Here is a 14,779-nt window from a genome sequence, read left to right as displayed (position 1 = left end):
GGGGTTCCTCACATTGTGATGTAGTGGTAGATGGCCAAAAGGACCACAGGGCACTAAGGGGGAATAAAGAGGATACCGTTAGGCAAATTCCACAGTAGGACCACAGCCAAGGGGTTCCTTTCCCCCACCAACAAATCACACGGCTGGGACTCACCGTGAACATCAGTATAGCAAAGCCAAACCAGGAGACCCCCCAGGCGTAGCTGTCCACCGCATGTTTGATGTGCTCAAAGCAGCCCTGGAGAAAGGAAGGATAACTGGGTGAAAACTTCTTAAAGAGGAATGGGACAATGGACACATGAACACATGAAGCTGGCTTATACTGAATCAGTAGGGTTGCCAGGTCCTACCTCTCCTCCAGCAGGAGACTTTTAAGGCACATCTTGGGGTCGCGCGGCAATGCGTGGACGCGCGCCACTTTCTGTTTACAACCGGAAGTCCTGCCTCACAAGAGGCCTTATGCCACTCGAACTCTTAGTTTGAGTGGCATAAGGCCCCTCGTGAGGCGGGACTTACGGTTGTAAACTGGAAGTGACCTGCAGCAGCGTGTACACGCGTGCATGTTTGCCCGGCGACCGTCAGTTGGTCAGCGGGCAAAGGGGCAAATTGCCGGGGGGGTTGCCCACCACCACGGGGCACCTGGTAACCCTATGAATCAGACCGTTGGTCCATCAAAGTCAGTCTTGTCTACTCAGACTAGCAGAGGTTCTCCAGGGTCTCAGACTCAGGTCCTTCATATCACCTAGTACCTGATACTTTTTAACTGGAAATGTGGGGGATTGAACGTGGGACCTTCTGCATGCCAGCAGTTGCTCTACCACTGAGCCACAGGAAGTGACCTTAATTGGTCAAGCAAATCTAGTATCTTCTAAGCCAAATGGTAGCAACTTTCTAAGGCAGAGAAGGTCCTATCTCCAAGAGGCTTTTAACTGGACTTGTTCAGGACTAGGGTTGCCAACCTTCAGGTACACACACAGAAGGTAAGTTTTGTAATATTCTGTCTCGTTCAGCCACACTAAAGGCGAAAGTCTCAGTTAATTTGTCCATAGTGCCAAAAGGATAATCAATATAAACAAAACAAAAGCACTCCCGTGCCTATACCATATGGTTTGGAAATTAGCACGGGTAAAAGATCTCCTGCTACTACAACTGATCTCCAGCCAATAGAGATCGGTTCCCCTGGAGAGAATGGCCACTTTAACCATTGGACTCTATATCATTGAAGTCCCTCCCCAAACCCCACCCTCCTCAGGCTCCACCCCAAAAACCTCCCACTGGTGGGGAAGAGGGACCTGGCAACCCTATTCAGGACTGAACCTAGGACATTCTGGATGCAGAGCATACACCCTACCACTGAGGCATCCTGGCTTCTTTCCAGATGTTGCTTCTTCCAAGTTCCAAAGAGGAACTCGGCAGCTGTCTTTGGCCTGGAGAAGGAGGCTTTATTCCAGGGGTGTCAAACATAAGGCCCACGGGGCTGGATCCGGCCCCTTGAGAGCTCCTATCCCGCCGGCAAGCCAGCCGAGGCAGCCAACACCCCCACCCCGAGTCCTGATCTGGGCTGGTGAGGCATGGCCCGACCCGTCTAAGTGACATTTATGTCATATCTGGCCCCTGTAACAAATGACTTCAACACCCCTGCTTTGCCCTATTCAAGCCACAAAAGTGTCCCGGAACAGCAGCGGAAACGTGGAGGATTCCCCCATACCTTGGTGTTGATGTAGTCAGGGTGCCCCATTCGGCAGCCCTCTTCGTTGATGATGATGAAGTTGGGGTCCCGCTTGCAACAGTAGAACGGCCAGGGGGCCACCACCTCAGGGTACCTGCTGCGGAAGACCGAGGTGTAGTCCACCCAATCCATTGGACTGTTGGTGCCACAGCACTGTTGCTAGAGGGCAAAGGGAAGGAAGAAGATCACACTGGTTAGGGTTTGTTCCTCCTGTTGAAAAAAGAACAGCCGGGCACCTTTTGTTTTGTTTTTTTTGGCTGTGATCCAGCTACACATGAAGCTGCCTTATCAGACCCTTGGTCTACCGAGGTTTGTCCTATCTACTCTGGCTGGCAGTGACTGTCCAGGGTCTCTGGAAGATAGGGATGGCAACCTCCAGGTACTAGCTGGAGATCTCCTGCTATTACAACTGATCTCCTGCTGATAGAGATCAGTTCACGTGGAGAAAATGGTAATTGGACTCTATGGAACTGAAGTCCCTCCCCTCCCCAAACTCCGCCCTCCTCAGGCACCACCCCAAAAACCTCTCACTGGTGGCAAAGAAGGACCTGGCAACCCAACTGGAAGAGTCTTCCCCCACCCCTGCTACCTGACCCTTTTAACTGGGGGTGCCAGGGATTGAACCTGGGATCTGCTGTATGCCAAGCAGATGCTCCACCACTGAGCCACGGCCTCAGCCCTGCCCACCTATTGCATCCAGGAGCAGTGGAAATATTCAGAGGGCCTGGAGCAGACTTAAGAGGGGCTTAGCAGCAGGACCTGGGGAACAAAATTCCCATGGCTTAAGTCAGCTGGTGGGCCCCTGAAGCTAGAGTCACGCTACAGTCTCAGAACGCATTGACTTCCGCCCCCCTATCTGTTCCCCCCCATCCCTAATTTCCCCATAATCAAAGTAGGGGAGGGGCTGTGGCTCAGCGGTAGAGAATCTGCTTGGCATGCAGAAGATCCCAGGTTCAATCCCCGGCATCTCCAGTTAAAGGTGCTAGGCAGGAAGGTAACGTGAAAGTCCACCGCCTAAGACCCTGGAGAGCCGCTGCCGGCCTGAGTAGACAATACTGACTTTGATGGACCAAGGGTCTGATTCGGTATGAGGCAGCTTCATGTGCACATGTGTTCAGTTCTGCATTGCAGCCACTAGGGGCGCAAGGAAGGCAGAACACAGTGAAGAGGAGTTGTTCTGACTCTCCTGGCCGGGTCTTTTGGCAAAGTTTACCAGGAGGCTGAGGGAAAGAAACCCTTGCTTCCCAGATCCTGCTAAACCCATCAGCCAAACCAGCACCAGAGCAAGGCAAGGGCAGCCAGGACAAGCGACAATACAGCCTCCTAATAAGGTCGTTATCTCCAGCCGTCTATGGTTTCCCTCTTCATTCAGTTCCACCCAGCTCCACAGTTTTGTCTGCAAAGCCAGATCTTGCAAAGCTGCAGCCCTGTTAGTGTGTTGTAGCAAAAATAAAAAAACCCTTTGTCTTTCCCCTAATTTCTCTCTTTTTCACTTTTTTCGTCCTTCGTTTTGCTCTCTTCCTTTCATGATCTGCCATTCCTGTATCCTCCGTTCTAATTTTTATCTCTCCCCCCACATTTTTCCGTCTCAGCTCCTTCTCATCCATCCTGGTTGGCCATTTGGAAAGTACTTAATAGCAGTATAGCAGCTAACCTTTATTGATATTATGAACAGAAAGAGGGCATCATGATTTCCCCATAATCTATCAAAGTAGTAAAAGGATGCTTTCCCCACACACCCTTTACATACATGATAACTAGGGTTGCCAACCTCCAGGTACTAGCTGGAGATCGCCTGTTATTACAACTGATCATCAGCCAATAGTTCACCTGGAGAAAGTGGCCGCTTTGGCCATTGGACTGTATGGCACTGAAGTCCCTCCCCTTCCCAAACCCCACCCTCCCCAGGCTCTGCCCCCAAAATCTCCCATTGGTGGCGAAGAGGGACCTGGCGACCCTAATGATAACAGAACGATAATCTGCCTTAGTGGTAATAAATGAGGGACAGAATTTAGTTTAGCTGCAAATAGCATTGGGAGTGGGGGGGTCTGGAGATAACCTGGGCCAGGATATTCCGATTCCGTGACCCTGAAACTCCCACAGTCATCTTGAAGTTGGTGGCCGATTTTGAGATTCCTCGTTTTAGTTTGTGGTGAGTTGTGCCTGCTGCAAATGGACAGATGGATGGTGGACATGCAGAGTCTTTATTATTAGACATGCATGGTAACAGCCACCCGAGTGATTTGCTTTACCACAATATTTTATTCGGATCACATTGTGGGAGGGAGGTAGAATCTTTGTCTGGGAGCCCACGGTGACTCTGGGCAGCTCTAAGCAGAAGGCTCAGTAAAAAGTAAGGTAAAGGTCCCCTGTGCAAGCACTGGGTCATTCCTGATCCATGGGGTGACGTCACATCCCGACTTTTACTAGGCAGACTTTTGTTTTACGGGGTGTTTGCCAGCACCTTCCCCAGTCATCTTCCCTTTACCCCCAGCAAGCTGGGGACTCATTTTACCGACCTCTGAAGGATGGCAGGCTGAGTCAACCTTGAGCCGGCTACCTGAAACCAACTTCTGTCGGGATCAAACTCAGGTCGTGAGCAGAGCTTGGACTGCAGTACTGCAGCTGACCACTCTGTGCCACGGGGCTCTTAGAAGGCTCAGTACACACAATAAAATTTAAAAACATCATTTATTTAGATATATAGGTTTAGGCTTACCAAATGGTTGGTTCCGGAGGACAATTGCCCGCCAATTAACCAGGCTGCTCCCAGCGGCGATTCCATGCGCGTGTGATGCGATGACATTACTTTTGGGTTTGCCCCAGAAGTGTCGGCATCACGACGGGGATGCTCTGGCACGCTCCCTTGGGGAGCGTGCTAGAGCGTCCTGTGCGATGCCGATGCTTCTGGGGTAACCAGGAAGTGACATCATTGCATCGCATAGGAGATCACCTCCCATAGCCCTGCCCAAAAAAGCTCCCACCAGTGCAGTAGGGGACCCTGCAACCCTATGTAGGCCCCACTTTTCCTCCCCAACGGGGACACAAAGCGGCTTACAACATTGTGTTCCTCTCCCTATTTTATCCTCACAATAATGCCATGAAGTAGATTAGGCTGAGTGTGTGTGACTGGCCCAAGGTCATCCAGTGAGCTTCCAAGTAGGGTTGACAACTGCCAGGTAGTAGCAGGAGATCTCCTGCTAATTCAACTGATCTCCAGCCGATAGAGATCAGATCACCTGGAGAAAAAAGGCCACTTTGTCACTTGGACTCTATGGCACCGAAGGCCCTCCCCTCTCCAAACCCCACCCTGTCAGGCTCCGCCCCAAAAGTCTCCCTCCGGTGGCGAAGAGGGACCTGGCAACCCTACTTCCAAGACAAACAGTGTTGTCTTAAGGAGAGTTACTCCAGTCTAGGCTCATTCATTTCAATGGTCTTAGACTGGAGTAACTCTGCATGGGATTGCTATGAAGGTCACCCAGACCTAGGGTTACAAGGTCCCCTGACGCCACTGGCGGGAGCTTTGTTGAGTCGAGGCTGGGGGTGGCAAAGATCCACGAGCACGGTATAATGACATGACTTCTGGGTTTACCCCAGAAGCACTGACATCGTGTGGGACACTCTAGCACATTCCTCCAAAAACTCTACGTAAACCATAGAGGTTGTTTTTTTTGGGGGGGAGTGCTAGAATGTTGCCGGCACTTCCGGGGAAAACCCGCAAGTGATGGCATCGCACTGCGTGCGTGGATCGCCCCTCCCCTCAGCTGGCCTACTTCCACCCGTCGGCCAGCTGAGGGGCAGTGGGCAGCCTGGTGAGTTGGCAGGCAATTGGCTGCCGCCAGCAGGCAGTTAGGAACCCTATCCAGACACTAGTCTGACCCACTAACCACTACACATGCCGCCACTAACTACTGACAGCTCTGGCATGTCCCCTGACACTTTTATCTATCACAGCAGGTCTCCATGTTGGAAAGCAGAGGCTAAGAGTATTCCAGAGAGACCGTCCTAACACCAGCTTGTTCAAAAACCAGGAAGCTAGTTGCTGGGGCGGTGAAGAGTATGCACAAATTCCCAGAATGCCCCTTAGCAATTAACTTTTTTTTCCAGTAGAGTTACAGGAGACAGACGTGCCACTTCTGCACATCCCAGCCATAATCTGGATGGCTGTACAGTGTGGCTTCCACCTCCAAGCCACCGTCTGGCCTTGACAAAGTCACAAGTTGGCCAAGACTAGCTCTGGCCAGTTCTGCTCAGTTGCGCCCCTGCGGGGCTGGGCACGTTACCTCCATCATGAAGAGGTCCCACATCCGGGTGAGCTCCCGGCCTTGGTTCGTGTCAGCGGAATAGTAGGTCAACATCTGTTTGGTGACGAAATTGGAATTCGAAACCACCTAGGTGGGGAAGAGAGAGGAAACTATGTTGGCAGGCCACATTCTCAAACTTCCTGGCCTGAGAAGTCTGCTTTGCAAAGTACTCCGTTAAAAATATGTATGCAAGGACTGGAAGGACTCTCTTCTTCCACTGGAACCTGCTCATTTCTGAACACACTCGGCTCTCTGCTGCTGTCAGAGTTTGGACGACTGGGGACACAACATTTCCACTGGGGACATCCTCCCCATGCAACGTTCTCCCCAAAGACAGTGGACTGTAGTGAGAGAAGAAAGGAAGTCTATGCAAAGTTTGGGGACGGTTGGATATACCTCAGTTTTCATGGGTTAAGTTGGTTTAATAGACTGAGAAGAAAATGTGGTAGCAATTCCTGGATCCTATTTAGAAAGTAGGGATGCCAGCCTCCAGGTGGGATCTGGGAATTCCCCAGAATTACAGCTTGTCTCCAGACTCCAGAGATCAGTTCCCCTGGAGAAAATGGATGTTTTGGAGGGGGGACTCTATGGCATTGTACCCCACTGCCCTCCTCAGGCTCCGCCCCAAAAACCTTCCACCAGTGACAAAGAGGGACCTGGCAACCCTATCTCCAGAACGTACAGATCAGGTCCCTGGAGAAAACAGCAGCTATAGAGGGCAAACTGTATGATATACCATAGATTCTAGGTGAAATCTCTCTCCACATTCTCTCCTCCACAGGCACATCACTTCCCAAATCTTCAGGAATTTCCCAGAGAAGAGTTTTCAACTAGGGATGCCAGGTGGGACCTGGGGATCCTCTGGAATTACAGCTCATCTCCAGACTACAGAGAGATCAGTTCCTCTGGAGAAAATGGATGGTTTGGAGGGTGGACTCTAGGGCACCCCACTGAGGTCCTTGTCCAGGCCCCACCCCCAAATCTCCAGGAATTTCCCAACTTGGAGCTGGCAACCCCCTTCCCCCGCTGGTGGCCAGGGAGGACCTGGAAACCTATTGGAAAAGTTTTTTTCTTCAAGGAGAGATGCTTGTAGTCACTGGGTTGGATCCAGCTGGTATTTCTGCTGGTGGAAAAGAAAGGAAGGTTCCCTTTTGGACCACCAAAAAGGCTATGCTGGGGATCATGGGACCAGCGTGGGCAAAAGCCGTACAGGCAGGAGGAGAATTGGATGAGATGCAGTGAAACTATGTAAAAAAAACAATCCCAGTTTTTTTAACATTCTGCAACCGTGCCTGAGGATCCACCTTATGAAGCTCAGGAAGCTTGTATCTGAAGAAGTGAGCTGTGGCTCACGAAAGCTCATACCCTACCAGAAAATATTTTGTTAGTCTTTAAGGTGCTACTGGACTCTTGCCCTTTTTGACTACTGCAAACAGACTAACACGGCTACCCACTGTGAATTATCAGGAAGCTTGTAATGTTAATTGGTTGATCCCATAAGAGACACTGGCATGAATCCGTTTGTAGAATGAAACTTCCAACATTGATAGGGTTGCCAGCCTCCAGGTGGTGGCTGGAGATCTCCCGCTATTATAACTGCTCTCCAGGCGATAGAAATCAGTTCCCCTGGTGAAAAAGGCTGCTTTGGCAATTGAACTCTATGGCATTAAAGTCCCTCCCCTCTCCAAACCCTGCCATCCTCAGACTCCACCCCCAAAATCTCCAGGTATTTCCCAACCTGGAGCTGGCAACCCTAAACATTGACTACTCAACTGCTCTAGCTACTGAGAACAGCAGCCATCGTTCACGTCCAGCTAATGACAAAACAAACGTTCTCACATTCCCACCACAGCTTAGATAACTGGAGTCAAGATGCATTGCGACGTTATGCTCACTGTAGCCAATGAGTAGGGTTGCCAACTGCCAGGTAGTAGCAGGACATCTGCTAATTCAACTGCTCTCCAGCCGATAGAGATCAGATCACGTGGAGAAAAATTGCCACTTTGGCAATTGAACTCTATGGCATTGAAGTCCCTCCCCTCCCCAAACCCCGCCCTGCTCAGGCTCCGCCCCCAACATCTCCCTCCGGTTGAGAAGAGGGACCTGGCAGCCCTACCAATGAGTCACATGGCTTAAAGGGGCTCTTTTATTGTTCCACAGCATGTGCAACATGGAGCTGTTCACAAAGGCCTGTTTATAAAGAAAATGTGGTGGAAAGTGCCGTCAAGTCACCGCTGACCTACGGCAATCCTTTGGGTTTTCAAGGCAACCCTGGACTTTCTTGGTGGTCTCCCATCCAAGTACTAAACAGGACACACACAAATGAGCACATGAAGCTGCCGTCTACTGAACCAGACCCTTGGTCCATCAAAGTCAGTATTGTCTACTCAGACCAGCAGCGGCTCTCCAGGGTCTCAGGCGGAGGGGTCTTTCACATCAGGACCACCCTGCTTAGCTTCCCAGATCTGATGACATTGGGCTAGTTTGGGCTATCCAGTTCAGGGCATAAAATAGGGTCGCCCTCATCAAAATGGCATCATTGCCAAAAGTCCCCTCCCATTGGTTCTTGTAGGTTATCCGGGCTGTGTAACCGTGGTCTTGAAGTCCCCTCCCATACTTACAAAGTCACGGTGAGTGTAGGCTGTGATGGAAGACGCGCATTCAAACATGTAGGCAATCAGGATCAGGGCCAGATACTGAGGACATTAACAACAAAGTGAGATCCCAGCAGTGGTGATGGCAGCAAGTCAACCTTCCCTGTTCATCTCACAAGCCAAAGTGGAAAGCAGGCTAGAGAGACACATTCACAGACTCACAGAGTTGGAAGGGGCCATAGAGGCCATCCAGTCCAACCCCCCGCCCAATGCAGCATCAGCCTAGAGCATCCCTGACAAGTGCTTGTCCAGCCTCTGCTTAAAGACTGCCAGTGAGGGGGAGCTCACCACCTCCCTAGGTAGCCGATTCCACTGTCGAATAACTTTTACTGTAAAAAATTTCCCCCCTAATATCCAGCGGGTACCCTTTCACCCACAATTTAATGCGAGTCCTTTCCTCTGCTGCCAACAGGAACTGCTCCCTGCCCTCCTTGAAGTGACAGCCCTTCAAATACTTCAAGAGAGCAATCAGGTCCCCCCTCAACCTCCTCTTCTCCAAACTAAACATTCCCAACTCCTTCAGCCTTTCCTTGCAGGGCTTGGTCTCCAGGACCCTGATCATCCTCGTCGCTCTCCTCTGAACCCGCTTGATTCGGTCCACATCCTTTCTGAAGTGCGGCCTCCAGAACTGCACACAATCCTCCTGGAGCGGCCTGACCAATGCAGTCATTGGCAATTTTTGCAGGGCTGTTTCCCTGCTGTCACCCCCTGCCGACTGCTCTGGCGCTTCGTTTTGATTATGCATGCCTTTTCCAACCGTCAGAAGTGGCCTCGCTCTCCCTGCCCGTTTCTGCACATTTTGCCCGTGTTTTCTGGATTCTCGCTAAATCAGTATTTGGAAAACACGGGCAAAATGCGGGGAAACATGCAGGGAGAGCGTGGCGACCTCAGGAAAGGCACACATAATCAAAACGAAGCGCCGTAGCAGTCAGCGGGGTGACTGTAAAGGAAAAGCCCTGCATAAATCTCCTTTATCTCATCCCATAATCCGGATGTGTCGAAGCTTCCCTCGCCCCCTTCCCTATAGTGGTGAGTGACTCAAGACCTTTTTTTCACAGAGGTCCATTCTCGGCCCTTGTCGCACTCACCAGTAACACCATAAGGCGGTTGCCGTGCACCAGGCTGATAATGCCGAAGACACAGATGCAGAAGAAGGCAAAGCCGGTGAAGATGGATATCCAGGCGCCCGCAAAGACGTCGTCTTTGCCCGAGACCCCCAAGATGGGGTACACTTTGTACGGGTCGGCTGTCACCCAGACAGACTCGGCATACAGGGCCAGCCCCGCAAGCTGCATGAATACGGGAGGCTGTTAGCATGTCCCCCCAGTCACCCCACGGTCTCACATTTGTTTTAGGATTCTATGGCCAAGAGCCCCCTTCATCAGTTCAGGAAGAAATGTACAATTGCCTCGGCCCGCAGCCTAGCACACTCACCATGATTACAACATTGCCTGTCACCAACAAGCCCACGAAAAGAGGTGACCCCTTCTCTGCCATGTTTCCTGGAAATGGTCCCTTTCCGGCAGCTCAGATTCTGAAGGAGCGGGGAAAGAAAACAAAGGAGGATGGAGTGAATTGTTTGGGACAAGAACTTCTCCCACCAACTGAGAAGGGGTTGAGAGAGATTATGGTCCTGGTTCTCCCATATTCCCATTCCAATTTGTGTTGAACAGCCATCTTCAACCTGTCAGATCATAGAATCGTAGAGTGGGAAGGGAGCACCTGGGTCATCTAGTCCAACGCCCCACACAAGGCAGGAAATTCACAACTACCTCCCCCCCCCACACCCCCAATGACCCCTACTCCATGTCCAGAAGATGGCCAAGGTGCCCTCTCTCTCATGATCTGCCTACGGTCAGAGAATCAGCATTGCTGACAGATGGCCATCTAGCCTATGCTTCAATACCTCCAGGGAAGGAGAGCTCACCACCTCCCGAGGAAGCCTGTTCCACTGAGGAACCGCTCAAACTGTTAGAAAATTCTAAGAGAGAGCCAGCGTGGTGTAGTAGTGGTGTAGTTTGGAGCGGCAGACTCTGTTGTGAGGAGGGGAAGGGAAGGTGATTGTAAGCTGGTTTGATTCTTCCTTAAGTGGTAGAGAATGTCTAGACGTAAACTCTTTTGATTTAATTTCAACCCATCACGAAGCTCCACCTCCTGGGTCCGCAAGCCCTGATGAAGTAGCCATATTTTTTTGCCGCCTTTGGGAAGGACCTGCTGCTAAGGCGCAAGCACAGAGACCGAGGGCATCACAGCTGCTGCCTCTTTCCACTCGCACTGAGAAGAGCCGCTGGTTCGAGGGTCAGGTCGCTCAGCAGTGCAGAGGATTCCTCTCCGGATCTGCCCCTTCCTTGGGTCCTCTCCTCACTATGGTACACCTCCTAGTGTCTGGCACTTTTGGTCTGCTGCCCCATGGTGTCACAACTCCGGCTCTCCCTTCCTGTCACATGACCATGATGTCACTGGTCTGCAGTTCACTGGGTCCCATGTTGTCTGGGGATTAAACATGGGTGTCTGGTATGGAAAGGTTGAAGACCATCAAAGTAGCAGATGCCTTCACAAGCCAGTTCTGTCAACATGTCCCCCACAATCCCCAGCCATGTGCCAAGATACTCAAAAACAACTGCTAGATCTTTGTGGCAAGGAGTGATCTATGCCTGAAGTTAGGAGTTGTGGACACATGGGGAAAGGGATTTTAAAACATTGAATATTATGAACCATCTTCCTCCACCAACCCCCCCAGACCTTCTTTTATATTACACACCTTGATTCATTTCACTTTTGTGTTGACATAATCCATTATACAACCTGTTTATGCCAGTGTTCTCTTTTCAGAAACAGATTTCAAAAATATTTAACTTTTGTAGAACCAAGCAGTAAAGGGAGTTGAAAATATTATTTTTAAGCGCGTCCGGTGACGCATTACTGGGCCAGTGTGCGTGGATTCAGATAGGCGTGTTTTAGTTTAGAAAAACACACACACCCCACACAGTCCCTCAAAAACAGCTGTTCAAAATGTGTGGCTGTAGATGAGCTGAATAAATTGCAATGTATTCTCACTCCATGAACCGCCTCGATGGCCTTTAAATAGCAAGGAACTCTAGACTGTGGTTCTCCTAGAGAGAGAACTGGAAGCCACTACCTGCCTGGGTGCTAATGATCACTTACCAATCACAGTGAGGCCTGGATTGAGACTTCTAGATAGGGTTGCCAACCTCCAGGTGGCTACTCCAAATCTAACACAGATCAACCATACAAAGTATAGCTAGACAACAGACTGTATTATACAATAACATTGACAAACACATACAAAAAGTCCTATTTCTTAAGCACAAAGACGCAAAGTCACAATATTCCAAGGTTTCCAAAATTCACTATCCTAAAGACAGACAAAAAGTCCAACAGGTACCAATTCTAGTGTTTTTCTTCTTCTTTCAGGTGTGGATTCCAGGTAAGTATTACTCAGTCCCAAAGCAGGGGATCAAAAGTGAAGAGGAAGACGGCCGTTTCAGTTCTTCATCCGTTCAACTTCACCTACCTTCCATGTACAACAGTCATAATTATATGCCAATTTCATTATTTGCCACCAGGTGGTGGCATCATTATATGCCAATTTCATTATATGCCACCAGGTGGTGGCTGGAGATCTCCTGCTATTACAACTGATTTCCAGGCGATATAAATCAGTTCCGCTGGAGAAAATGGCTGCTTTGGCAATTGGACTCTATGGCATTGAAGTCCCTTCCCTCTTCGAACCCTGCCCTCCTCAGACTCCACCTCCAAAATCTCCAGGTATTTCCCAACCCGGAGCTGGCAACCCTACTTCTAGGCGAGGCCTGGAATTCTTCTGGAATTGCAACTGGAATTGCAACTCCAGAACGTATAGATCACGTCCCCAGAGAAAGCAGCAGCTTCAGAGATTCTAGGTGAATATAGGTTCTAGGTGAGATTTCTCTCCACGTTCTCTCCTCCACAGGCACCGTCACTCCCCAAATCTTCAGGAGTTTCCCAGGCCAGAGTTGTCAACTAGGGATGCCAGCCTCCTCCAGGTGGGACCTGGGGATCCCCTGGAATTACAACTCATCTCCAGACTACAGAGGTCAGTTCCCCTGGATAAAATGGTTGCTTTGGAGGGTGGACTCTATGGCATTGCACCCAGCTGAGATGTCCTCCCCAGGCTCCACCCCCAAATCTTCAAGAGCTTCCCAATGTGGATCTGGCAACCCTACCCCCCCCCCCACCAGTGGTCAGGGAGGCAACCCTATTGTCAACCCTATATCCCACAGGCTACCGACATGCAGCCGAACTATAGAGTGTTTGACTGGTCCAAGATCACCCAGCAAGCTTCCATGGCAAGGGTGGGGCGGCGGATTCAAGCCCAGGTCTCACAGTTCCTAGACTGATGCTCCAAACACTATACCACACTGGCACTCTATGTGGGTTTCAAATGGGGCGGTATAGAAATGCATCCATGGAAGATAATTTTTGGAAAATGTACACTTCCCTGGTATCTATAAATGGGAGATTATGCTGCATTTCATTGCGTTCCCCAGCTTTACAACAGGTTTGCAGCAGCGCCTTTCAGTTAGTAGCCAGTTGCTCTTGTTTCATCTGTAGGACACAGGCAGAGCTAGGCCTAGGGTGGCCAACCTCCAGGTAGTAGCTGGAGATCTCCTGCTATTACAACTGATCTCCAACCGATAGAGATCAGTTCCCCTGGAGGAAATGGCTGCTTTGGCCATTGGACTCTATGGCATTGAAGTCCTTCCCCTCCCCAAACCCCACCCTCCTTAGGCTCCACCCCAAAAACCTCCCGTCGATGGCAAAGAGGGACCTGGCAACCCTAGCTAGGCCTGAAGAGGACAAACCAGAAACGGATAAGCTCTGTGCAAATTTCTTTGCACATTCAATAACAGTGTTCCTCCGGCATTTCCAGACAGTTTCAGGTAAAGAAATAGTTCCTAGGGAAGCCCAGAAGTGGCTTGTTTTTGTTGCGACACTCTCAGCACAGCATGCCCTCCTACCTCAAGGAAGCTATGGACAACACTGGGTGGAATAAAGGGGAAGCAGAAGTTGCTTGTTTGGCTGCGGACTCAGGCGGGAGAGTGGTTTGTCCCCAGGCATCAGTTTGGGACCGGTTTGGTCCACAAAAGGCAGGTTTAACCAGTCAGGTGGGACAGACCCACTAGACAGCATTATTCAGATTCCGGGGGGCATGGGGGGGGAGTCGAAATTGCAACATCCGAGAGAGGGACAGACAGCAACCTGTCCAACGAAATATCCCCGCCACTCCCAACGTTCGGGAAACACCAGTTTCCTTCTCACCCGGCACCGAGTAAACAGCCCCTCGCTCAAAGAAGAAGATTCAGCGGCCTACTGGGTATAAGTCTGAGGTTCAAACAATGCCGTTTGAACTTGCGGGTGGGGTATTCTTGTACTTTGAGGTTACTGGCCTCTATTTTTGCATACATGCAATTGTGCTTCACTGTATATAATTGCACTCCATACATTGTTGTTTCATTGGGTATATATATTGTATTGTCATTTTCTAGTTAGCATGAAATAAATGTCTAACTATATACAATTTGGAATTCTGCCTTGTTATTTTTGAGCCCTCGTGCTGCCATTCTCTTATGTTATCTTAATTCTAGCAGAAGTAATTGTTTTGTTGTAACCTCTAGGCACTACCTGGCAATCTCCTGCTATTACAACTGATCTCCTGCTGATAGAGATCAGCTCACCTGGAGAAAATGGCCGCTTTGGCCATTGGACTCTATGGCATAGAAATCCCACCCCTCCCCAAAACCCCACCCTCCTCAGGCTCCGCCCCAAAAACCTCCCGCTGGTGACAAAGAGGGACCTGGCAACCCTAAGGTGAACCCATCCTAGGAGATACCTAGAGCAGGAGTGTCAAACTCATTTGTTACGAGGGCCGGATATGACATAAATACTGTGCCTCTCCACCCAGATCAAGAGTGGGGTGTGTGTGTGACTTCCTCGGCTGGCTCGTGGGCCGGATAAGAGCTCTTGAGGGGCCGGATCTGGCCCACGGGTCTTATGTTTGACACCCCTGACCTAGAGAGTTGTGGCAGCGA

At 50.3% G+C, this 14,779-nt stretch overlaps 1 protein-coding gene across 1 annotated transcript; it reads right to left on the bottom strand.

Annotated features, from left to right (window-relative positions):
* UPK1A (uroplakin 1A) lies at window positions 1-10,184 on the bottom strand. The gene is made up of 7 exons (XM_056846409.1): window positions 10,122-10,184; window positions 9,776-9,976; window positions 8,655-8,729; window positions 6,013-6,120; window positions 1,709-1,888; window positions 155-238; window positions 1-53 (listed from the first exon to the last, which is right to left on the bottom strand). The coding sequence occupies exons 1-7, from the start codon at window positions 10,182-10,184 to the stop codon at window positions 9-11; spliced, it is 756 nt and encodes a 251-aa protein (XP_056702387.1). The 3' UTR covers window positions 1-8.
* Window positions 10,185-14,779: the final 4,595 nt, after the last annotated feature.

This window comes from Euleptes europaea, chromosome 3, assembly GCF_029931775.1.
Source record: "Euleptes europaea isolate rEulEur1 chromosome 3, rEulEur1.hap1, whole genome shotgun sequence".
Lineage (NCBI taxonomy): Eukaryota > Metazoa > Chordata > Lepidosauria > Squamata > Sphaerodactylidae > Euleptes > Euleptes europaea.
This window is presented reverse-complemented; position numbering and strand designations above follow the sequence as displayed.